This window comes from Pygocentrus nattereri, chromosome 21 (genome assembly GCF_015220715.1).
Source record: "Pygocentrus nattereri isolate fPygNat1 chromosome 21, fPygNat1.pri, whole genome shotgun sequence".
Classification (NCBI taxonomy): domain Eukaryota; kingdom Metazoa; phylum Chordata; class Actinopteri; order Characiformes; family Serrasalmidae; genus Pygocentrus; species Pygocentrus nattereri.
Genome location: NC_051231.1, coordinates 13736794 through 13761085, shown reverse-complemented (window position 1 = coordinate 13761085; position 24292 = coordinate 13736794). Strand labels below are relative to the sequence as shown.

Sequence of the window (24292 nt, the reverse complement as noted above, 5' to 3'; positions counted from 1 at the left end):
CACAGAATATGTTGGCAGCCCCACTCTGAGTGTTTGTGCAGTCTGAGTCTTCATGGCTGAGCTGTTGTAGCTCTTAGGTGATTCCATTTCACAAAAATAGCACTTGTTTTTAAATTACAATCAAAAAGCAAGATGATAGATCCCAATGAACTCACCAACTATAGAACTTTTTCCATTCTCCTCTTTATTGTGTACATCTTAGAAAAAGTGGACTCACATCAACTGTGCTCCTACCTACAAGAAATTTATATCCATGAGATGTTTCAGCCCGGCTTTAGACCTTTTCCCAGGACTGAAACAGCATTAACTAGAGTAGTAGCGGCCTTATTTCCATAGTAGTTGTTCGAGATCTCAGCACAGCTTTTAATTATACTGACCACAAGATCCCCCTTGATAGGCTGGAGATTCTGGTTGGTATTAAGGACAGGCTTTACCCTGGTTCTGTTCTTATCTGACTGACCATTACCAATTTAACAGTAAACACTCTGATCGTGAGCTAGTAAAATGTGGTAACACCCAGAGATCAGTGCTCGGGCCACATTCTGCATTAGTTTTCACTGCTCTGCGAATGACATGCAACTCTACATATCTGATAAACCAAATGAGGCTCTGAATCTAAATAAACTTGAAGATTGTGTTAAAAATATCAAAAGCTGGATGACCAACAATTTCCTCCAAATTTGAACAAAATTTAAATGGCCACATGATTATTCCAAGCAATATTGTAAAAAATGTAGGTATCATCTTTGATTCCAGTCTGTTTTTTGATACACATTTGCAACATTGGTAGAACTGCCTTCTTTCACTTGTGTAACATCACTAAATAATGAAATATTCTATCTGTAAAAGATGTGAAATAACCTCCAGCCTGAAAGACGGAAACACCAGTTTAGCTGGATGCTCCAGAATGCAGCTGCTAGAGTCCTTACAAAGACCAAAAAGTTTGACCATATATCCCCAATCCTATCATCATTACACTGGCTACCTGTTACCTGTGTGGAGCATAAAATTCTTTTCTTAATGCATAAATCATTAAATGGCCTGGCCCCACAGTATCTTACTGAATTAATTCAGTCATACAAATCCACACGTAAGCTCCACTCGCAAAATAACAGCTTGCTGACAGTTCCTAGAATTAGAAAAACACAGCATGGTGGTTGAGCATTTTTCTACGTAGCCCTGAAATTGTGGAATTATCTTCCAACCTCTGTTTGGGACTCAGACACACTCTGTATATTTAAAACTAGACTCAAAACTTCATTGTTTGCACAAGCATTTTGTTAATATCAGTTGTTTGCACCGTTACTCTTACAGACTCTTACTCTCTCCTTATTCAAGCCCCTGAGCAACATTTGCCTATTTTGCCACAGAACTCCATCTCCGTTTGCTGATCTGCACAAATTTGACCACCATGGAGCTTCACGCTGTACAATGCTGTGCAAACCTAACCTGCACAAAATGATCCTCCTGATGATGCTGCTGCTGTTAATTTAATTAACCATCGCTCCACCTGTTTTCTCCTAGGGCAGATCTAGCAGGGCCGAAATTTCACAAACTGACTTGTTGCAGACGTGGTTAACTGTGACCGTGCCATGTTTAAAGTCACTGAGCTCATCAGTGCGACCCGTTCTACTGCCAGTGTTTGTTTACTGAAGCTGCAAGGTTATGTGCTTAATTTTTTATTTGTGTCTGAAACACCTGAACTCAATAACTAAGAGGTGTGTCCCAATACTTTTGTCTATAATAATTGACAAAATATACGGTAAGACTTTCTTACCAAAGACTGATGAACACACTCCCGAAAATACAGCAAAGCCATCAAAGAACTACCTTCTTTGCTATCTACCTGCATTAGGGTTCATTCACTGAAGGCTGATGTTGCACTGCCATATTTCAGTGGAGAGCCATGACTATTAGAGCTAGACCTTTAGTTTGGAGCATAAATGTCAAAACTATTATAATGCTATTTTCTGCTATGGAATTCTAGTAGTATGCTAAACTAATGATGGTGCATGTGAACCGGCCATTTTATATAAAAGGTGGACATTTGAAGCTTTTGAAAGAAATTCCATATGTTCAGTTCAGAACTTCTAACAGACATTATCAAATATCTGAGCTTGTATGTATCACTTGTACATTAAAGTGTCCTGTCATAGAGCTGCTTTTCCAGTCCTAACTACTAACCCAAACCTGCTTAGATTATGACTCATTGTCATAGTCCGTGAAATATCTAGAACTCCCAGAAGAACTACAGAGATTATTTCCTAATTATGTTGGTAGTTAATCTAACATGCAAGGCTTTCAGTCCAGCTCCTGAAGTCCTAACCAATGGACGTGCTCGGTTGGTTGCATCTACATAGACACCACAGAGGAAACAATCCTGATTGGATCATTTTTCATTGTGGATTTTTAAAGAATTTGACCCATTTGTTTCCAACTAAATCGCTGAAATAAGAGCATTACTACAAGACTTTGGAGTTTAAATACTACAATAAAAATATGCAAACATAGAGAGATATTTTTATTTCATAGAAATCATTAAAAGAAGAAGAAAGAAATAATTTACAAAAGTGGAATCATTGTCATTTAAAGAATTATTAACTTGAAAAAAATGAATAGAAATAAAGAACACAACATTAAACTAAACATTAACTAATGACTAACAATTGTTTTTTTAACAAACTCTAAAAACTAACTTTTTTTTTTGCATTGCTTTTTTGTAGTTTTAAGTAAAGGGCAGCGTCTCCTTCTCTCCATTATCCTGAACCTCTTTGAGTCTCTTACTCCATTTCCTCCTGATCTGACAATAGTGCGTCCTGCATGAACTGCACCTCCAGCTTGGGGAGCATAAAGAAGAGTCCGCCGCGGAGCTACAGGTCAAAGCAGCAAAGAAGACAATGTACATTCACTGAAGATAAAGAGATGCACTTATCAGTTACTTTAAAGGGGAATTTCACTATTAATAAAAAAAACTACGTAATTAAATGATTAAGATGTAGACAAAGTCACGCAGAGTGGTTTGTTGTGAAATGCTCCAGTACTGAGTTAGAATATTTCACAGTGGTGGTGATAGGAACCAGACCTCCACCTCTAAAAGCTGCTTCAGAGAAAGTTATTACATTAAATGGTTATGAATAAACTGATGTCTAAGACATTACTTTAAAAAGGCTTTAAGTAGATTTTAGTCAAAAACATGAATTTTGACAGAGGTTAGATATATACAGAGTGCTGTGAGGCAAAATATTCCAAGAAGAAAGCCTGTTTGTTTAGATTTATCACTATTTTATCATCAGCAACTTTCCATACAAAAATCAGAAGACACGTAGGATCACTGGTGGTTTTGGATAGTAAATAAAATGTCTATATTGTGTTGTAGTCATGGCAACCCCTGGTTCCTATCACCATCACTGTAAAGAAATCTGAACCATTTCACAGCAAAGGACTCTGAACCAGTATGTTTACAACTCAAACACTGAATTATGCAGAAAATTAGAAAACAATGTCCAAAAAGACATCATTTTGACCTCATTTTACTCACTATCCATAATAAATACTAATAATTCATACAGTACATACTGTTTTCTCTCTGGATTTCCTGCCGAAATTAATCCTCATTGTCATAAACTTGACCTCATACTCCTGGTGCTGGTCTCTGATGGTGTGGTCAAAACAGGTCCTGGTGGTTTTCACCTTCTCTTGCTCCTCTGGTGTCCTCATAGACTCCAGCAGCAGCTCTAGAAGGAGAAAAACACAGTTCAACAACATTTCCTTTGAGTTTATGCCCCTCTAGTCCACATTGGGCACTGGGCATGGAGACTTGAGCCTCATGTGTGGCTGCTCCAGAGTGTCCCATTTTATTGGTCAGTGCTTTTCTATGGAGATTATACAAGTTAAGTGGAGGCAACTGAGCTCGTTTGTCAGCAATGATTGCACATTAAAGAGTAATTCCACTGATATTTCACATCAAATGGCTGAATTTTTGGAAATTTTAAAATATTGGTGGGATTCTCCTTTAACAATGCTGAATTCATCTAACAGAAATGCGTCTACAAATTTTTAGACATATAGTCCATATAAACATTATTTCTCACCACTTTTCTCAGGGATGTAGAGAGACGTCGGAGTGGCGGTGGTCTGTCCACTCAGTTTCATTTCATTTCTCTCCCTGAGATGCTTATTAGCAGAGCCAACAGAGCTCTGGAGAGGTTCCATCAGGGAGACAGGACGTGATGTCAGATGGTGGATGGCAGGAAGAGTCTCTACAACACAAAGCAGCAGTCAAATGTTGTGTTGTTGATCTTCTTAGTAAACATAAGTGAATATATCCTCTACAGAGAGCACACTGTACACTTTAATACACAATTACTGTTTGTGTTGCTAAATCTAACATTTTGCAGGAAAAAAGTTTGTTTTTATTTCCCCCAGAATGTCAAATTTAGTGAATAAACAGTAAACAGAGCATTAAATTGTGCAGAAGTGTGATCTCTGTAGAGGATGTGTTCACTTATTTTCAGAATAACAACATGTAGCGTGTCCAGAGGTACCCAAACTTTTGCACACAACAGTAACTAGACGTCAGGTCTGTATTTGTGGTGCTGGTGCTGATGGATGCTTGCAAGTCAGGTGTGTTACAACCACAAAATCTCCAACATACCGTTCAGCTCTGTGAGTCTCTCTGACCACGTCCTCTTCCTCATCATCTTCATTATCATGACCTCACAGTCCTGTAGACGGACACTGACGCTGTGATTAAAGGGGACCTTCATGGTGTTTGTCTCCTTCTCGTTGAGTCTGGTCAGAGTGCTGTGAGGAGTTGTGTTGAGGAGCAGGTCTAGGAGGAGTAAAACCCAGTTTAACCACATTTTCATTCACTGCAGTGGAGTTGACCATCAGTATTAGCACTGTAATACTAAACACTGTTAATATCGACATGCAAACCTATAGAAATATAAATGTGAATGTATGACTGATTCATATTCATCATTTCTCTATTTAACATTTGCACTGTTTCTTCAACCTCACCATTAATCTGCACTGTGATTGGTTGAATATTGTTGTTGTCAGTAGTTGCTCCACTGATGCCGCAAACTGGGCCAGAAAAACATTTACATTAAAGACAATTACTACACAGTACACTGCAAAAACTATCGAAGCATGTAAAAAATCTTAAATCTAGTTAATTTCTCACCATGAGGTTCTTGTGAAAATATTACATGATTATTTAACATATTTCTGTACATTTTTTTTCATGGTTGGAGCCATTTTATGTAAGTCAAAGTGTTAAGCAGATGAATCATTTTGTAAAAAGTCATCTGCATTATTCCCCCAAACAAGTGCAATGACGTGTCAATAAAATTAAACATTTTCAATCAGTATTAGAATTACTAAAAACAGCTAATGTAATGAAACAGGTGAAGTAATCGTATAATATTCTTACAACAGTCACATAATGACAAATATTAGATATGAATCATTATGAGATCTCACTATATTGGCAGATATGTTGGCTTGTTTCAAGCATATTTCATATAACAAGTGAAATCATCTGCTTATATACGGTCACACTTATTAAAGTCACTTAGAACAAGGAAAACTTGTTTCAATCTTAAATAACTCAATAATCTAACAATAAGCCTACAACAGTCTCATGATGAGAAATATTAGATATTTCACACACAGCACTGTAATCTTCTCCTTTCTGCTTCACCTTGTTCCTCAACATGGTGGTCTGGCCTCTGAACGTCATGGAGGTCATCAATCAACCTCAGCTGCTCGTCTCTGAACCTAAAGCGCTTCAGCCAATTTCTCTCCATCACTGCAGCACAATTCAGATCAAATCCATCATCCTCACAGTCAGGCTCAGTAGAGCTCTTATCAGCTCTGTTAGCTGTGCAGGTGGAGTGGTCAGTGGTGATGAGGGCGAGAGACACTTCTGCTGAACAGAGAAAGTGAATTATGGATCAAAGGAACAATGAAAGTCAAGCGTGTGAGCTTCTTAATGCTGATGACAAGAGTGGAAAGCATCACAAACTGCTACCTTGCTCCTCTTTGAGCTTTGTCGCCCATTCGGTCTTAATTTGGGTCCTGCTGTGGTCAGGCTGGGCTACAGCAGAGCTGTTAGAGTCGGTCGATTCCTGCAGGTGCTGGTCCACGTTGTCATCAGAAGCAGTGAAGGTCCACTTCATAACTGCTTCCTGCAGCAGCTCTGATGTGAGCAAAGAAAGTGGATTAAAGACACTTTGTATGTTTACAGTTACAGCCTGTAGCTCATCTGCTGAAAAGTTCATCAACTTCCTTCTAATCATCCATCCTTAGAAAGGGACCACCAAAGGACCACCACTGACCAGATATTACTATGGTGGTCGATTCTCAGCTTCAGCAGCACCATCTTGCCTGATGCACACTACTGCTGTGCTTAGAATGGGCCTAGGTAATATCTGGACAGTGGTGGTCTTATGGTGGTCACTTTGTATTGATGAATAGAGCAGAGGGTTAACAGCTGACCTGTAACTGTAAACCTACAAAGTTCACCTATACAGCAGCTGTTTCTGATAAAGACCAGCAAGTGTAGGTACAAGGTAGGTGGATATAAGAGTGTGTGTGAGTGTGCATGTGAATTAAAGGGCCCATATGCTAATTATTTCAAATATTTAAAATTTCCACCTGATGACCATTTTTCCTAACTTCTCTTTGTCCCTCAGAATTAAACAGACACTTTTGTTACTGTGTCTTTAAGAATGATGTATATAAATGAGCTCTTTCTGATTGGCTGGCCTGTATAGGGCCTCATTTAAAAAGCAATCTAGACAGAAACATTCCTTATAACCTCATCCTGAGTGGGCGGAGCTCAACTGCTGTAGGCTAAAAAGGCAGACATATATAAATACAGTCACAAAAATAATGAACTCAACATCAGTGGAACAGGTGTCTGTATGGACCGGAGACTAAACAGGACACTTTGAAACTTTAATAATGTTTACAAACTGCGTTAAACACCTTTATATTGAAAAAGTGAGTAAAACTCCGTTTACTATGATGTTTAAACAGTGGCTGAGTTCTCTTCATTCTCTCTCACAGGTTACCTTCAAGCAGCTGCTGAATCAGCTCAGCTTCAGCAGGCACAGCATCGCTCGACTCCAGCACTGCTGGATTCCTCACAGACTGGAAGACCTGAAATGATGAAATTAGTAGTGAAATTGGTCGTTTATCTTTAAATTATTAATTATGAACTCTTATTTTATCATGTATTCCTGGCTGAACTTACCGAGCAGATCTGCTGCCACACAGTCCTTCTCCTCCTCCAGCAACATCTCCTCCTCTGTTGTGTCTGTAATATTCTCCAGCTCTGCCTTCTGCTCCTCCAGCATAGCTGGGCTCTCCACACTGACCTCCTCCTCCACAGCTGGGCTCTCCACACTGACCTCCTCCTCCGGGCCCTGAACAGTTTCCACAACCTTCACCTCCTCCTTGATATCCAGCACCTGCTTCTTCTTTTCTTTCTCCATGATCACGACCACAACCATTCTGATCTTTTTCTTGCTCTCCTTCTCATCCTTCTCCTCCTCCACCACAGCCGTCTCCACATGGAGCTCCTCCAGCAGGATCTCTTTATCCATCCTGTCAGTGCCCTCAATTTTCACCTCCTCCTCCAAATCCTGCTCCTCCTGCTTCTCCTCTTCCTTCATCTGTTTATTTTAGAATTGATGTTCAGATTATTTTACTGTATTTAAAGCTGACTGACTGTTCAGTGCTGATTTCCACACCTGCTGAACACTGAACAACCACAATGACCAGCTTCAAAAAAAGAGAGTTAAACCTGTTTTACTTAGTTTAGGACTTTATTAGCTGTTCTGTTTGTGTTTTTACATTTTAATATAATAACAGAATAATAAAAGGAGTTACTAAATGAATAAGTAGTTACTGAGTAATTTATACTAGATACTGAATAATTCATAGTACCTAATGAATAATTCATATTATAAAATGGATAGTTCCCGGTCCTAAAATCTGATTGGCTGAGCTGCCTTCAAAAAATAAAAATGTAGATATACACACAGTTATGACCGCCTCACTGCAACTGAATTGAGTATCACTAGGCCAGGACACGAACAAAAATTTGTGCTGTTAACGGAATAATCTCTATCTCTCATTCCGCATGGACCACCAAGTACTTCAATAAAGTAAGAAACCGCATTTTGCTTAAATTGAGCTTCTGCTAATTTATGTTGTTATCTACAACTAGGCTGATCAGATCACTAACAGGCTAAAAGATAAATAACAGCCTGAGCAACTCTATCATTAGTATCACATTATTGAATTAAGTACTGACAGTACATTTCACTATAAAATATCAGTATAAAAGCCTAACAAACGTCACTTAAATGTATTAAAATATGTTTTTTAGTCGGAAGATGCGTCAAGCCCAGGCTGAATCCCAAACTGCTCTGTATTCCCTAAATAGTGTCCTATAAATAGTTATAAAAGTACAGATATTCTTGCTTTTATAGCCACATAGTGCATCATTTGTCGAGTGTGGAAGGGACTGAGTCTCAAATGACTATTTCTTAGCTGTATTTTGCATCGTTTGGGTGCAGAATCTAGTATTTAAATGTTGAAGTAGGGCACTATGTAAGGAGCAGGGAGCCAGTTTGAGATTCAGCCCCAGCGCGAGGAGCGCTGCTGGATAGGTGTCGTGATTTGGTGACCAAAAAGTGCTTATAAAGCAGATATTTTTGCATTAAACAGTGGTGTGTTATCATAAGTTCACTGTTATACCATAAAAAGTATTAAAAAAATGAAATGACCGCAACATACAGCAATGAGTGATTGTTCTTCTCCTCATTCAGTGGTCCATGGTTGCTTGGGAATGATACCATACATTAAAAGAACTACATTTATTGGTGGGATACTTGTTTATTGATATATCATTTGAATTATTTTCTAAGAAAATGTGTATTTTATCATATTTTATAATGGCTGTTGTTGTATAAAAGCAATAAGCCACTTGAGGCTGAGCGTCACTGAGATTTTACCAGTAAAGGGAGTTTAGAGCTCAATACAATGATACAATCACAGTAACGCACAGCCTCTTTGGTTTATTGCTTTAGTAGATACTGAATCCTTCATAATCAACTTTTCTGATTATCCTTATTCTTACCTCTGTTACTGCCTCCTCCTCCATCAGCATCCTTTCTGTCTCCATAACGTTCATCTGCATCTCCTCCTCCTCTTCCACAGCTGCTACATTCATCAGTTTCTTCACCTTTTCACTCTCCTCAGCTCTCACCTCCTCCTCAGAAACCTTCACCTCCATTATAACCTCCTCCTCCTCAAACACCTCTTTCTTCTCCTCAACAACAATCTGTATCTCCTTCACACCTCTCTCCACCTGCACCTCCACCAGCTTCCCAACCTGCTCCTTCTCACTTCCTCTCTCTTTCTTCTTCCTCCTCCATTTCTTTTCTGTCTTAACACGTCCTGCTTTACTCAGCTGACGTGCTTCGTTTGGTTCATCTTCGTCCACTTGCGGCCAAAAGCAGCAGAGCAGCATTTTGTCTGCAGTTTGTGTCGATGTCCAGCAGCCAAATGACCACAGTCTGAGTTCCTCTCAGTGCTAAAGTTCTAAAATGTGTCTGTGACATCACTCATTTAAAGTGTTCTCACAAACAAGCTTTTTTGAAAGACGTTGGTTACTGTTGCCACATATTGAATGTCATGGAAATCTAAGTTGCTCCTATTGAAGTATATGGACAAGAAACACTGAGGAACCCTCACTGTGTACATACATACATATAGCTGTATGAAAAAGTTCTGGCACCCCTGATCAAATGACATGTTCTGTTGATTTTCTAAGAGAAAATAAGTTCAGGTGTCCAGTCAAGTGGTCTTTATTGTTATTTATCTGTATAATTTGTATAAATTGGAGTGAAATGTGGTCCTTTAGGCCCCAAACAGCAGCACATTATATTGAACCACACAGAGTGAAGAGACACAACAGAGTGAAACGAGTGGAGAACATACAATAAATACACAGGAGAGTAAATATTAGACAACAAAACTATATATGCTAATAGGCATTATATACAGTGCTGTGAAAAAGTATTTGCCCCTTCCCAGTTTCTTCTATTTGTGCATATTGGTCATACTTGAATGTTTTAGATCATTAAACTACTTTTAATATTAGACACAGAAAACCCAAGTAAACACAAAATGCTATTCATAATTGATGATTTCATTTTTTTAAAGAAAAATGCCGTTCAGCCCTACCTGGCCCTATGTGAACAAGTAATTGCCCCTTTCCTAAGATCATTTTCAACCTCCACATCTAGGCAGGATTACTGCCAGACCTGTTAAATCTAAACATCACTTGAATAGAACCTGTCTGGTAATGTGAAACAGGCTAGATCGCCTCAAAAAGCAGCAGTGGTGGACAGTAACTGAGTAAATGTAATTCGTTACTGTACTTAAGTAGTTTTTTCGTGTATCTGTACTTTACTGAAGTTTTTCCATTTTGGGCGACTTTTTACTTTTACTTCACGACATTTCAAAGTCAAATATCTGACTTTTTACTCCACTACATTTTGAGAAATCTGTCGTTCCTTTTGGTTTTTGTGTGTACAAAAATGTAACATGTCAAAACAAAAGAAGTGCAAAGCAAGAGCACCAATTAGGGCACAGTGGTCACGTTGTTCTGAGCTTGTTTTGACCTGTTGGTCATACCGACCCAGTGCAAGCACATGGTTCAAAGTCAGTGCAGCAGGGTAAAAATTTGGGAGCACATACAGGGGCCCTTAAAAGTACGTAATAAGGATATTCTTACTTAAAGTACATAGTATGGATTTAAGACTCTTAAAGGGGAACATTCCATATTAAAGCTCAGAAGAAACTTGCAGGTTCATTGTAGAGGAAACATATGGAGATAAACGTAATAAACATAACAGCATAAACAAAACAGAAAAAAATAAGGAAGAAGACTGTCTTCCTCTCTAAATTAATACACAATTCATGCTGAAAGGACTTTGGTTGCAGCTTCAATCATGTAAGTGAGCTGAGCTGGCGTGTCCTCTCAGTTGCACCTTTTATAAACTTGCTCCCTCACAAATCCAACATGGTGACGTTAAGCATTTCAGTGAATTCACACAATGTCTGTCTAAAGTCTCTGAGACTGGTGCCTGGACATTTAGATTGACCATTTACGTCTGCGGTTTCCTCAAGTAACCCACAGGGATGCAGAGGTGCCCTCTGCTGGCTGAATGGTGGAGTCTCATGTGAAAATTCAATATATGGCTATATACAGACCTATGTCATAAAGCAGGGGTGCACAGCTCCGGTTCTAGTGGGCCAGTGTCCAGCACAGTTTGGTGATTTATCTACTAAATTATACCTGAATGCATTTATACATTAACTGGCAGGTTGAGTTTGTGTGTTTAAGTAGGGAAACCTCCAAACTGTGCTGGAGACCAGCCCTCCAGGACAGTTGTGCAGCCCTGCTATAAGGGGTCAGGCATATATTTCAAATATATATATATATATATATATATATATATATATATATATATATATTTGTGTGTGTGTGTGTGTGTGTGTGTGTGTGTGTGTGTGTGTGTGTGTAAGTATCAAATATTGAACAAATATGCTTAACAAACAGATCACATATACAGTATGTCTGATACATGATTTAATACACACCAGTACACCTAGAATTGCTACTGTCTGTTTTTTCATTTTCATTTCAAATCAATTTTCACTTATTTCTTGTTTTATGCTCTTATCTCAAAGCTTACATGTACAGGTATTTAGGGTTTAGTTATGCAGCTGTTATACAAATGTTCAGTTTATTATAAAGTATGTGAAAGAAGATGCATGAAAAGTTTATCTAACATGAAGATGGCAAATATGAGCAAAATATACCATCCATATAATTGTATATTGTTAAATATGTATAACATATGTATATTTGTATATGTTGATATATGGTTGAAATAAAGGTGACATATTACATTATCTGTCACATATTTGTTCGTATGTGACAAATGTAAGATGGACATGAAGGAAATTTATAGTATATGATAATGTACAGTATTGTGCAAAAGTTTTAGGCATCTAAGCAAATTTTTAAGCAATTTACCTCAGCAGTGAGTTTATGATGATATACATTAGAATAAAGTCATATTCATAATTCAAATAAGCATAAAAACAATAAAAAGTAACAAGAATTTCTTGGGTCCATGTTTTGCCTCGACACCTTCACAGCCGCCACAGAGACTTGTTAATATCATCAATTACATCATGAGCACAATTTAATGAAGCACTGATTGGATAAACCAGGAGTTGCTTTTAAACTACATATAATACTGTAATACTGAGCTTTCTCAAGGAGAGGTTTGAAAATGGTTAAACAAACACACTAACATCCAGAAAATTGCTATATATATATATATATATATATATATATATATATATATATATATATATATATATATATATATATATATATATATATATGATCATTATAAATTAATATTCTATAAATTTTGTTTATTCAAATATTAACACTTTTCTCAGCAAATAAACACAAACTACACAAATAAATAGATTTTGAAAATGTGTCTTGGGGGCCTAAGACTTTTGCACAGTACTGTATGTCATATATTTGAAATCCATGTACTGCCATGTATCAGATTTCTGTATGACCACACTAAAAAGAGTATCCTGCCAGGGTTGCTTGTAGAACAGCTCTGACGCATCCCTACTTTTATTTATTTAATCTCTCTATAATATTTAGTTGAAGTTCCTGTGTTATTCTCTGTTAAATGTGTTTTCTGCTTTTTTGTGCCAACACTAAAAGATAAATGAAGGTGCAATGACTTTTTTACACAGGGCTGTAGGTATAATTGAGTAAATTTAAGTAGGCACTTCATACCTCTGAATACAAAAAAGCTAAATTTATGTCTATACAGTTCGCACATTATTCAGTAAAAACTGGGAGAAAATCAATCTGGAGCTTTTACATATAAACCTCATATAGGAAATGGATTAGCCATGAAGTCTTTTAGGCCGAGCATAATGAAAAGATATAAATTAAAGGAAATGCTGTAAAGATGAAAGTCCTGGCGTAATAATCACGGCAACCCCTTCCCATAAATTAGTAACAATCTCATTATCAGTGAGGAAGGAGGCTGGGGGAGAGTGTCCTTTCTGGAACAGGCTGCTCAGTAGATACTGTAGGATTTATAATAGCATTAATACAGGGGGTCCATATTCTTTTGTCGATAGATGTTTGTTTACAAATCTTAATTTCAAAACAAGTTGGGACAGTGTGTGAAATGCGAATAAAATATGACACGTTTTAGTCCACTTTGACCTGTATTTAAGCAAAAAGATGTTTTACTTTTTGCTGCTGTCAGAACAAAACCTCCCGTCTTAACATAGAGTTAAATAGCCTGTTGCCATTTAACTCTATGTAAATTTCACAAAGAACGGACCAAAAGAAACAGCCCAAAATGAGCTGGGAAAAAAAATTTGGTTCCATCGACTTACATTAAAAGTAAAGTTTTTGCCTCTCCTGTAAAGTTATCATTTTGGAGATACAAGGTTTTGTTCTGACACCAGCAATTTGAAGTTTTATCTTAACAACCTTATTGTTTTTTTTGTTTGTTGTTTGTTTTTTGTTAATGCATGATAATTCTGACATAATGGTTGCAACACATTCTAAATAAGTTGTGACGGAAGAAGGTTAAGGCTAGAAATATTGTGAATTTTTAAATAAACTTCTCAAATGATTACATCATGCTTGGGTATAAAAGAAGCATCCAAGAAACAGTCGAGACCGTGACAATACAGCCATTCAAGAACATTTTTCAACAAGCAATTGTAAGGATTTTAGGTATTTTAGTGCTGCTATTGTGATATGTAGTGGATTGCTATTGTGATGGATATGACCACATGGGTTTGAGAATACTTTAAGAAACCATTGTCAGTAAACAAAACCTGCCACGAATGCGAGTTAAGCCTGTACTCTGCACAGCGGAAGTCAAATATCAACAACATCCAGAAACGCCACTGACTTCTCTGAGCTCAAGCTCATCTGAAATGGACTGATGTGCAATGGAAATGTGTATTGTGGTCTGACAAGTTAATCTTTCAAATTGTTTATGGACATAATGGATGTAATATAGGATAAATATAGGTAATATGGATGTACTATAGGATTAAAAAGGACCATCCAGACTGTTACCAGCAAAAAGTTCAAAATCCAATGCATGGCTGTGTAATCAGAGTGCAGGTGGTAGATGTCCCACTGAAAACATGTGGCACGTTATAAAGCACAAAGTACAACAACAAAGGCCCCATACGGTTACACAGCTGAAGACTTGTGTATTGTATTCTTGTAAAATCTCTTTGAAAACAATCACTTTGTGTCTTCAGCCAATAAACAATTCTGAAGTGCTGTTAAATGAAAGGTGATGTAACACAGTGGTAAACATGATCCTGTTTGAGCTTTTTTGGAACATGTTCCAGGCATCAAATACATTTACAAAAAAACAAGTTCAAAAGGTAAATATAAAATTATGTTTTTGTAATGTTTTGACTTAAATACACTTCAAAAAATAATTTACTAATCACTGCTTTCTGTGTTTATTAGCATTTGACACACTTTCCCAACTTTTTTGGAACTGGGGTTTGTGGTATTACTTGTTGTAACATTGTTATAAATTAACACACTGTAGATCAGACCTTTCCATAATGTCAGGTTCAGTTCATTTCACCATATGAAATGATAAGTTTAGTGTAACTGATGACTGAATTCTTCACTCACTGTATTGTTTTCAGAGCCAAACACACAGCACTGAGCACTGCATCCTCTTGAGATCTGCAGCTATTTACTGACCCCTAGTGGACACTTCACTGAACTCATCAACTTTCTGGAAACAATTATTACATTATGTTTTATTTTAAAATGTGCTATAATTGTCATTTGCATCCTGAAAACAAAAATATCAGTGGTACTAGGACATTTGTATTTGACAGGCAAGAGTTAAGAAAACATCTATTCAAAGGTTGTTCATTTTCAATACAAAACAATTCAATGTATGTATGTGTATACATATATAGACTCACTGGCCACTTTATTAGGTACACTAATTTACTAGTAAAAGGTTGGACCCCTTTTTGCCTTCAGAACTGCCTTAATTCTTCGTGGCATACTTTCAACAAGGTGTTGCTGCAGATTTGTCGGCTGAACATCTATGATGCGAATCTCCCGTTCCACCCCATTTACATTTACATTTATGGCATTTGGCTCACGTTCTTATCCAGAGCGACTTACAATTTGATCATTTTTATATAGGTAGGCCAAGGCGGTGTTAGGAGTCTTGCCCAAGGACTCTTATTGGTATAGTGTAGGGTGTTTGCCCAGGTGGGGATTGAACCCCAGTCTACAGTGTAGAAGGCAGGTGTTAACTACACATTACACATTACCACTACACATCCCAAAAGCGCTCTATTGGACTTTGATCTGGTGGCTGTGGAGGCCACTGGAGTACAGTGAACTCACTGTCATATTCAAGAAACCAGTTTGAGATGATATGAGCTTTATGACATAGGGCATTACCCTGCTGGAAGTAGCCAACAGTTCAAAGTCACTTAAATCACCTTTCTTCCCCATTCCGATGCTCGGTTTGCACTTCAGCAAGTTGTCTTGACCATCTCTACATGCCTAAATGCATTGAGTTATGGCCATGTGATTGGCTGATTAGGTATTTGTGTTAACAAGGAATTGAAAGTGGCCAGTGAGTGTATGTTGGAATATTGCTATGAGGATTTGATTGCATTCAGCCACAAGAGCATTAGTGAGGTCAGGTACTGATGGTCGATGATCAGTTCTGAATCACAGACGACACTCATTATTCGACACTTATTATTCACTCATTAGAAGGTGTCTGGATTTTAGTGCTGTTCAACAGAGATCACATTTGATGGTACAGCTGAGGATGGTTTGAGGTTACTCTGCTCACCTGAAATGCTGAAATAATGGCTTTCAGAACTTTTGTTCTGTTTCACTGTAGCTGGAGTACTGTGGTCATCTTCAGTGCCGGGAACCATGATGGTGTGGAAAGGCAAAGCGGAATCATGGTTTTTGGCCTTGGACTTTGAGAGTGAAAGAATGATAGAAGAAAAATTGCTCCCTCTTTTGGGGAAAGTAAAATTGTACAATGTACACCCACCTAGTCCTTTGACTCATTGGCCACTTTATCAGAAACACCTACCTTGTCCTTCCACTGACTGGCCAATTTGTAAGAAACGTCGACCTTATGCTTCCACTCATTGACCACTCTATTAGAAACACCCTGTCCTTCAACTTAATTGCTACTTTAGCAGAAACACCTACTGTGTCCTTGCACTCAGTGGCCACAATCAGAAACACTCACCTTGTCCTTCCACTCACTGGCCACTTTATTATAAGCATGTTGTGCTCTCACTCACTGGCCACTTTATGGCTTCTACTGATCTTACAGGTCCACTATATAGGTGTACAACTACAGACTAGTTCTCATTCATCATTAGTCAGTTTCTGATGACAGTGCCACTTTTGACGAGACATTATTTGGGTGGTGGTCCATTCTCAGCACTGCAGTGACACTGACATGGTACTGTGCATGGTGCTGGTAAGAGCGACATTTCTGGGATTTTTAAACACTTCAAAATTGTGTCCAAAATTATCCAGACAAGCAGCTCTGAGGTCAGTAACTGACCACTGATGAAGGACTAGAGCAGGTTGTGGCCCTGGTGATCTACCATCGTCAAGAGTACAGATCCAACTCACCTGGCTCTACCGTTTAGACGCCCCAGAGGACTTTCATTACCTGGAACAGGTGTGTTAGATTTAGTGTGTTTGCGCTGAACTGGTTTGGATACAACCGGACTACAGGATGGATGATGCACAATGTACATCAACAAAGGAGCTACAGCTTCTGACTGTTCAAAAGCAAATTAGGAGATACAAGGCGAAACCAGCCATTCCAAACATGTTCAACAATATCAAGCAATTTTGTAGTTTAGGTGACCACAAGTTGTTGGCTAACATCAACAACAGAGCTGAACAAACTCTCGGCCACTGCGTTCCCACATTGTCCCCTCTGCAGAGCACTTTCAAACACATTCAGTCATGTTTTTCTTTTGAAGGATTTTATTTCTGCATAATGGAAGCCCCTCTCCTCACTCCACACAATGAAAACTAATTGGATCACAAGGTTGTTTTGGATTCACTTGCCCATTTTTACAATAATTATCAATACAACAATTTTTTAAAGAAAAAACAAAATCAATATAAGTTCTTACAGTGATAACTGCAAATGGCATGCAAGATAAAATAAAGAACTACTGTTAGCTACTACTGATGCAGTTTTATTTTCCCCTAGTATTTCTAACCATATAATTCACTAAAATAGTGCGGTGGGAAAGGTTCTCTATGACTTTGTTACCAATTCAAATAACTTTATTTTTTTTTCTTTTGCTTAGAACCCAAACATTCTGGAGGGACCATGATGAAATATCATTCCAATCTGTTCAGACTGCCGTTTTGAAGAGAGGCTTTGTCTAAAGACTACAAACTATTTTCTCTTATATAAAAACAAAAAAGTCTATAGTTTTTTTTTCACTTTTCGCTCCAGTGTTTTAAATTTATATTAGAAATAAAAAAGTTATTAAAAATACACACAGCATGTTGCTACAGAACTAAGAGAAGATGTAGTCCATTTCGTTTTTTGATACATAAGCATACATAAACACAAAAGGAAAAAAAAAATCTGTCATAGAAACGTGGCAACGTTTTTGTTCTGGGCAGTTGGCATCTATCCACATTACATCCTATCTGCCAGATTATCATATGTGGGAGGGGCTTGCTTGACGGACAGATCGGTATGGTAATCAGTACCAACAAGTACATAAAAGAAGCACAGAAACTGGTGAAGTTTGAGGTTAACAGGATTAAGAAACAGTTACAGACCATAAACCATTTGGTACAACTATCTAAGGGTCCTTTGTCATTGGTTCGTTCCATTTTCTAAGAAACCTGTTTTCCTTTGAACAAGCCGTCAGAGATCTTCAAATCCAGACCTTGAATCAAGTTTCTGGTCCTTTATCCTGCAAACTGTGGTAGTTCACTGAACTTTTGATGTAACTGATTGGCCACCTACCAGAATGTACAACACCCAGAACCAGAAACTTTTCCACATCTGAAGACCTCTGGGAGGAACGTAACCTCTGGGTATACATAAAAGAATGTACAGGGCCTGTGAAGAATAAGATATTACAACACTGTACCATACTGGAAATTTGCTTGATACTGGTCAAACTAATCAGAATAATCAGTGACATTTATAATTATCATCAAAAACTATTGACGGAGGGAAAATTCAGCACAGCAGTACTTGTAGAGAAGGCAGGTAAAGTTACACTGACAGCTTAAGGGAAGAAAATCGTTTAGGCAGTGACCGCGTTTCAAAACAAAGTTCAAAATGAACACATGATCACATCCTAAGGCCACAAAGTCTTTAAACGTATAAATACGTATGTGGTGTTGAGCGTCTTTTTGGAGCTTCCGTCTTTGCGTCACTTGCTAAGTAGATACATCGTCACTGACAGCAACACGTTATGTAGTAGTAATGTGAATATTGTGAGCTGCTGGAGATGGACAGTGTGCGTCCCTGCACCGCATATCATCACTTGTGCCATTTCCACCACGTTAGATAAATGTTACACTACAAACCAGTTAACAGAGTTACATTTACATCCTTGAAATGCGTCCTTAGGTCAGAATATTGAACAGTTATAAGCTGAGTAAAAGTTGTTTAATGTATGAAGAAGTAACGTTATGGAACTATATTGTGCCATTTTTCACAAGTACTGTGGACTGAACTCGCAGGACATTTCCTGAGTCTTCAGCATGTTCAGGTACTGGAGACGAGATGGTGGCGTACTACAGTATACGTCACATAAGATGTTCTTGTTTTCGCTTAAGGTCCAGCAGAATGAAGGTAAATGTGTAAATGGCAGCCGTTTAAGTCTGTATTCCTTCTTCGTTCTGCACCATCGCACAGTTCCTCATCTCTTCCCATTCTGGTGAGCAGACCAAACTGTTTTTTTTTTTTGTGAAATGCTATTGTTCAGGCATTCTTCCCTGATTCGATCAAGTCTCCTGACCCCCTTTTCTTGTTCCCTTCTTTCATGTACCACCAAAAAACGGTCAAATTATCTTTACAAAAAAAAAAAAAAAAAAAAACAAAGAAAAAAGTGAAATAATTCATTTTAAAGTATAAAACAACCCCAAAACGAACACTCTCTCCAAATAACAATGTAACAGAAGGTAGAGAAGGTAGAAATTCATCTCTGACTCTGCCTTCTGTAATATCAGTCTAGGCCAGTGGGTGGCGCCACTGTGCGAGGCGGCAGTGAGAGAGGCAGGGGTGTTCGCGCTTTGTTTTTGTTTTAGGGGTTTATCTCAGAGGTTTAGATTGGAATGTCACACTGCCAGTCGGCCCGGGGGAGGATGCAGGGGGCTCCAGGTGGCCGGGGGTGCTGGAGGGGGCTCCTGGGGGTAGGGGCGGGGCTCACAACAGGGCTGAGCCTCAACTTTAGCCACGCCCCTTCCCTGGCACAGCCGCCGATGCCTCAACAGCCGATCTGTCCTCGAGAAGTTCTGCAAGGAAAGAGAAGAAAAAAAGAACGAAAATAAAACAAACGCATAAATTCGCACAGAAACAAAACAAGTCTTTTGTATTTTAAAAGAGCTGCTGAGTGATAGGTGTTGCTTTTTAATCAAATGAAAGTTTAGTATATGCAATGTTCTTTATTTATTTTATTTTTTTTAGAAATGGACCTTTCAATGTGCTTTTAATGCAAACAATGCAATTTTTCTTTTTTTATTTGCATTAAACTCCTTCACAACAGAGAAAATTCTTAGTACAGATGTTTGCTTTATTACACTTCTCTATTATTTTTTTATTATTATTATTATTATTATTATTATTATTATTAACTAGTTAACTGTAGCTCATCTCAGAACATAATGCACAGTATATTGCTTTATGCTGTGCTAAAAGCAATTCTGTAATATTTCAGGCTCAAACTGTTCCAGAAACAGATTAATTCTGCTTTTTTAATGATTTCTCTGCTGGTATTGAAACCTGGAATCGATTCAGTGTCATCTCCACTACTATCTAAAACTCTAAAACACAAAAAAAAAAAAACATAAGATGAAAATCAAAAACCAGTTCAGACAGCGACCTGCCAGTCAAAGTGCATAGGAGTAAACAGTGTCTTACCTGCTGGCAGCGCTCGCACTGATAAGGCTTCTCTCCGCTGTGGACACGTTTGTGCCTCTCCAGGTGATACCTCTGGATGAAACGCATGTCACACATGTCACATGCGAACGGCTTCTCGCCTGGTGGACACAGAAGCCAACGTTAATTAATATACAAAGTGTTTCACTTACAGCTCAAATCACTATAACACAAAGTGCATGTCTAATCAAAATGGCAAGGCTTAAAAAGCAGAGATGCACCGAAATTTAGACTTTTTGATTACAGAAGCGTCAAAATCTAACACTTTACAACTCATTTAAAATGAAAATGAGAAAAAGCTATTTGCATTGCTTTTCTGCGCTGGTCAGCACAGACACGTTTGATCTTGAGTGCAGGAGATCAACAGTGAAAACTTTGGTTGTTTAAAATTATTTGACGGCTTCTAGGAGAAAGATGTATAATCTCTGTTCATGTTGAATAAGGAATAAAATATATAAAAATAAAATAAAAGAGGAGATAAAACATCCAAGACCAAAACCTCAAGTATAGGTTTGATATGTGCAAACACAATATCACCGTCTGTAGCCTCATATTATGCAATATAAATAAAATCCAAAAACTGCCAAAGAGCAAAAGTGTCTGGTGCTGAGGACACTGTGTTTAATAGCACATGTGTAAACTATGTACTGTAATTAGTTCAGTAAGTGTAGTAAGCTTACTTTATGTAAACCATTTTTATTTACCGTCAGCTTTCGATTTCGGTTTTTGGCTGCTGATTTTCATTTTGGTGCATCGCTACTTAAAAGATTGCCATTAGTTACTGAAACTGAACAGTTGATTTGTCACAATTAGCAACAAAACAGATTAGAATGAGGAAAGCTGTTCTCTGAGAGGGGACAACACAAAAAGACTTCATCCAAACTCGAGTTTGTAGTGAAGGCTGATATTCAGCAAAGAATTATGGGCCAACATTGCCCACATTAAATGCAAAGTGGCACACAGGGGCAAGTTTAGTGCTCCAGGGGGGTCATGATCTAAATGTACTCCCCAGATTCACCAACAATTCACTACAGCTTATTTACAAAAGTGAACACTGAATACTGGCATGTTTTAAAAAAAAAAAACACCAATGATAAAAATTAATAAAAAAATTGCCATTTTTTTCTTGTTAAGTGCATCACCAGGCCTCTAGAGTACTGGCCTAAGTATATTTTAATTCAATATTTAAACATACAACAACATTTAAAAAGAAAAAAAAAAAAAAACAACACATGAAGCAAGACTAACTTCCATATACAATCTACTATTTCCAGTCCAAATGTTTCATTTTAGGAGCTGCTTTCACAGAGAGGGTACAGGGAAAGAACACATACCAGTGTGAGTGAGGCTGTGTCTTTCCAAGTGGTAACGTTGGAAAAACCGCATGTCACACATCGAGCAAGCATACGGCTTCACCCCTAAATGCACAGAGCACCAACACTCAGTGAACCTCGGCACACAGCATTCAAAGCAAAACTCTGTACACAGTGCAGAAGTATTTGGACAGTGAGAATTTACAAGGACACTGGACTTGAGAAGAAACAATGACTGAAACAGACTGTCTGCTTTAACTGCAGGTTTAGGAACTCTTATCAACTATCAAAGTCCTTCTCATATACAGTCCACTCATTTTAATGGACCACAGTTTTTCAACCAGTTGTTTGCTGTCAATTCATGCACACTACAGCAGACAAAAGTTCTAGAGGTGATTCTACATGTGACATCTGTCATAAATGGACCTTCTGGAACATCAAAAAGCTAAAATGAGCTGGTGACCTTGGCGAACCTGGTAGATCATGGTCATCCTCCAAAACAAGCATGATGATGGGAAAAACACCACACCATACTATACCAGCCTGACCTCAGACAGCAAACCAGAATATAAAGCTACCAAACTTAAGAAGGAGGATACAGCTTGCTAAGAAGAATATATTGTGGCTTTCGGAACAAAACCTCATGTCTCCAAAAAAGTCATTTTGTACAGTTTCTATTGGGCCATTGCCCATGACATTGACAGAGCGTAAACAGCAGATGGCATTTTTGTTATTATGTAAAGAAAAACAGCAAAAATGGAGATACAAGGTTTTATTCCAACAGTGACAATATACAGCCTATTTACACTCAGCCAAGTAAATTCCTCATTCGTCATTGGTTAGATGACACAGACAATCAGGTTGCACTGGTGCTGCTTATCCTGTGATATTTGCAAATATGAAATGATGCGTGACAAAAATTGGTTTTGCTGTTCTGCATTTTATAAAAAACAAATCGGGAAACTTACTTTTCCTCTAAAAAGGGGCAGGAGCTGCTGCATGCAGTTTTTGTTTAGTCACCCCTGATAAACAATTGACTCATCAGTGACTAATTTCAGTGGTGAAAGTACAGACTGTTTAAGTGCCACCACGTTTTAAAATACAAGCATAAGGTGGGCTTGGCTTGAAGCAGAAATGAAAACAAAAAGTGGGTTTATTTACTGACCACAGTGGACTTAAAACTAATCAAGAAGTGCTGACTTCAAGTAATGCATGCAAAACAGACTTCAGACAGCAAACCAATGGTCTAGATTTTGAAATATGTACACAGATGCTGATAAGATCCAAATTTAGTACTGACTTGGTAGTACTGAAGACAAACCTGCTGTTACCATAACACCGCTGAGTTTCGATACCTAGCTTTAGTCTCAAATTACCTCCTATTTTGAGAGATCAGATAGCAGTCTTCAGTACACTTGGCTGCATTTATATTTGGCCTTTCAAAATCAGACAGCAAATGGATCAGGCCAAAACACTGATAAAAATAACAATGACTGCAATTTGGATATTAATTTCTCGCTACTGGCACAAGGATATCAAAAATAAAAAAAATTAAGAACCACTTGATGTGTTTAAGTAAAAAGACTGAAGTATTGGGATAAAACCTAAAGTTTAGGGGGAAAAACTGCTCATGATCCTAAACACATCACTTAATCTGTGAAACATGGGCATGAAGGTCCATCGGCATCTTAATCAAATGCCTCAAAACACACACCCTGAAAAAAACTGTTAAAACACCTGAGGGCGACTTCAGAGCAAAACAATCAAACTGATCTCAATCGCCTGATCCGAAACCCACTGAGAAGTTAACTTGCAGCCGTCAGAAATGAAGGCGAAAACTCCTCAAAACAAGTTAGAACCAAAAGCGGTTGTATGACAGACCAGATAGATCACCACCAGGGACTGCCAGAGTCTGTCTAGTAGAGTCAGAGATTGTAGATAGTTAGCAACTGCAAAAAATAGTATAATCAAGTACCAAACCACGACACTTTACTGTGATTCACATATGCAACACCTAACATAGATGTATGTACCCTTAAAGGTAATTTCCTGCCTTCTGTTATCTGCATAGTCATTGTTTCACTAAGTCAGTGTGCTGGAGCACCAAAGAACTAAAGCAACAAAAATTTCAAACTGTCCAAATACTTAGAGACTGCATACTAATGTATATGTATACTAATGTATGGACATTTATAGTAATAAAGGACTCTCTTATTTTATAAGCATATACATGTACACACACACACACACACACACACAAAAATCAAACTAACATCTAATAAATGCTTAACAAAGAATAACTTCTGGAACTTTCACAATACTTTCAAATGCACATATCCACTAACCTACCTGTGAATAAACTGAGTTCCACTGAAACAAAATCTTGAGATTGCGCAACCTGAAACTGCGATCACCCAAGCATCCAAGAGTGACTCATTTTCACTGCACTACGGTTGCTATGTACAGTTAGGGCCTTCATGGCTAATATCTGCCTGTTGCAAACGGCAGTCAACATAGGGTACATCAGTACTGCGTGTTTTAGCCTTATCTCTCTCAAATATAATCTCAAAATATTCAAAGCATTGTTTGTTTGCATTTTATGTGTATCGTTAACAGACAAGGGCGGTGAGAAACGAC

At 38.0% G+C, this 24292-nt stretch overlaps 1 protein-coding gene across 13 annotated transcripts in view; it reads right to left on the bottom strand.

Moving 5' to 3' along the window:
• Nucleotides 1-17170: 17170 nt before the first annotated feature.
• Nucleotides 17171-24292, bottom strand: part of znf740a (zinc finger protein 740a) — a 32936-nt gene continuing 25814 nt past the window's right edge. For 10 of the 13 annotated variants that reach the window (XM_017692756.2, XM_017692759.2, XM_017692762.2 and 7 more), the window contains 3 exons: nt 21677-21760; nt 20325-20443; nt 17171-19699 (listed from right to left, as the gene is read on the bottom strand). In XM_017692756.2, coding sequence (XP_017548245.1) covers nt 19523-19699; nt 20325-20443; nt 21677-21760 — 380 coding nt within the window. In that variant the 3' untranslated portion in view covers nt 17171-19522. The remainder of the gene's footprint in view (nt 19700-20324; nt 20444-21676; nt 21761-24292) is intronic. The other 3 variants (XM_017692757.2, XM_017692761.2, XM_017692765.2) reach the window with 1 other exon arrangement.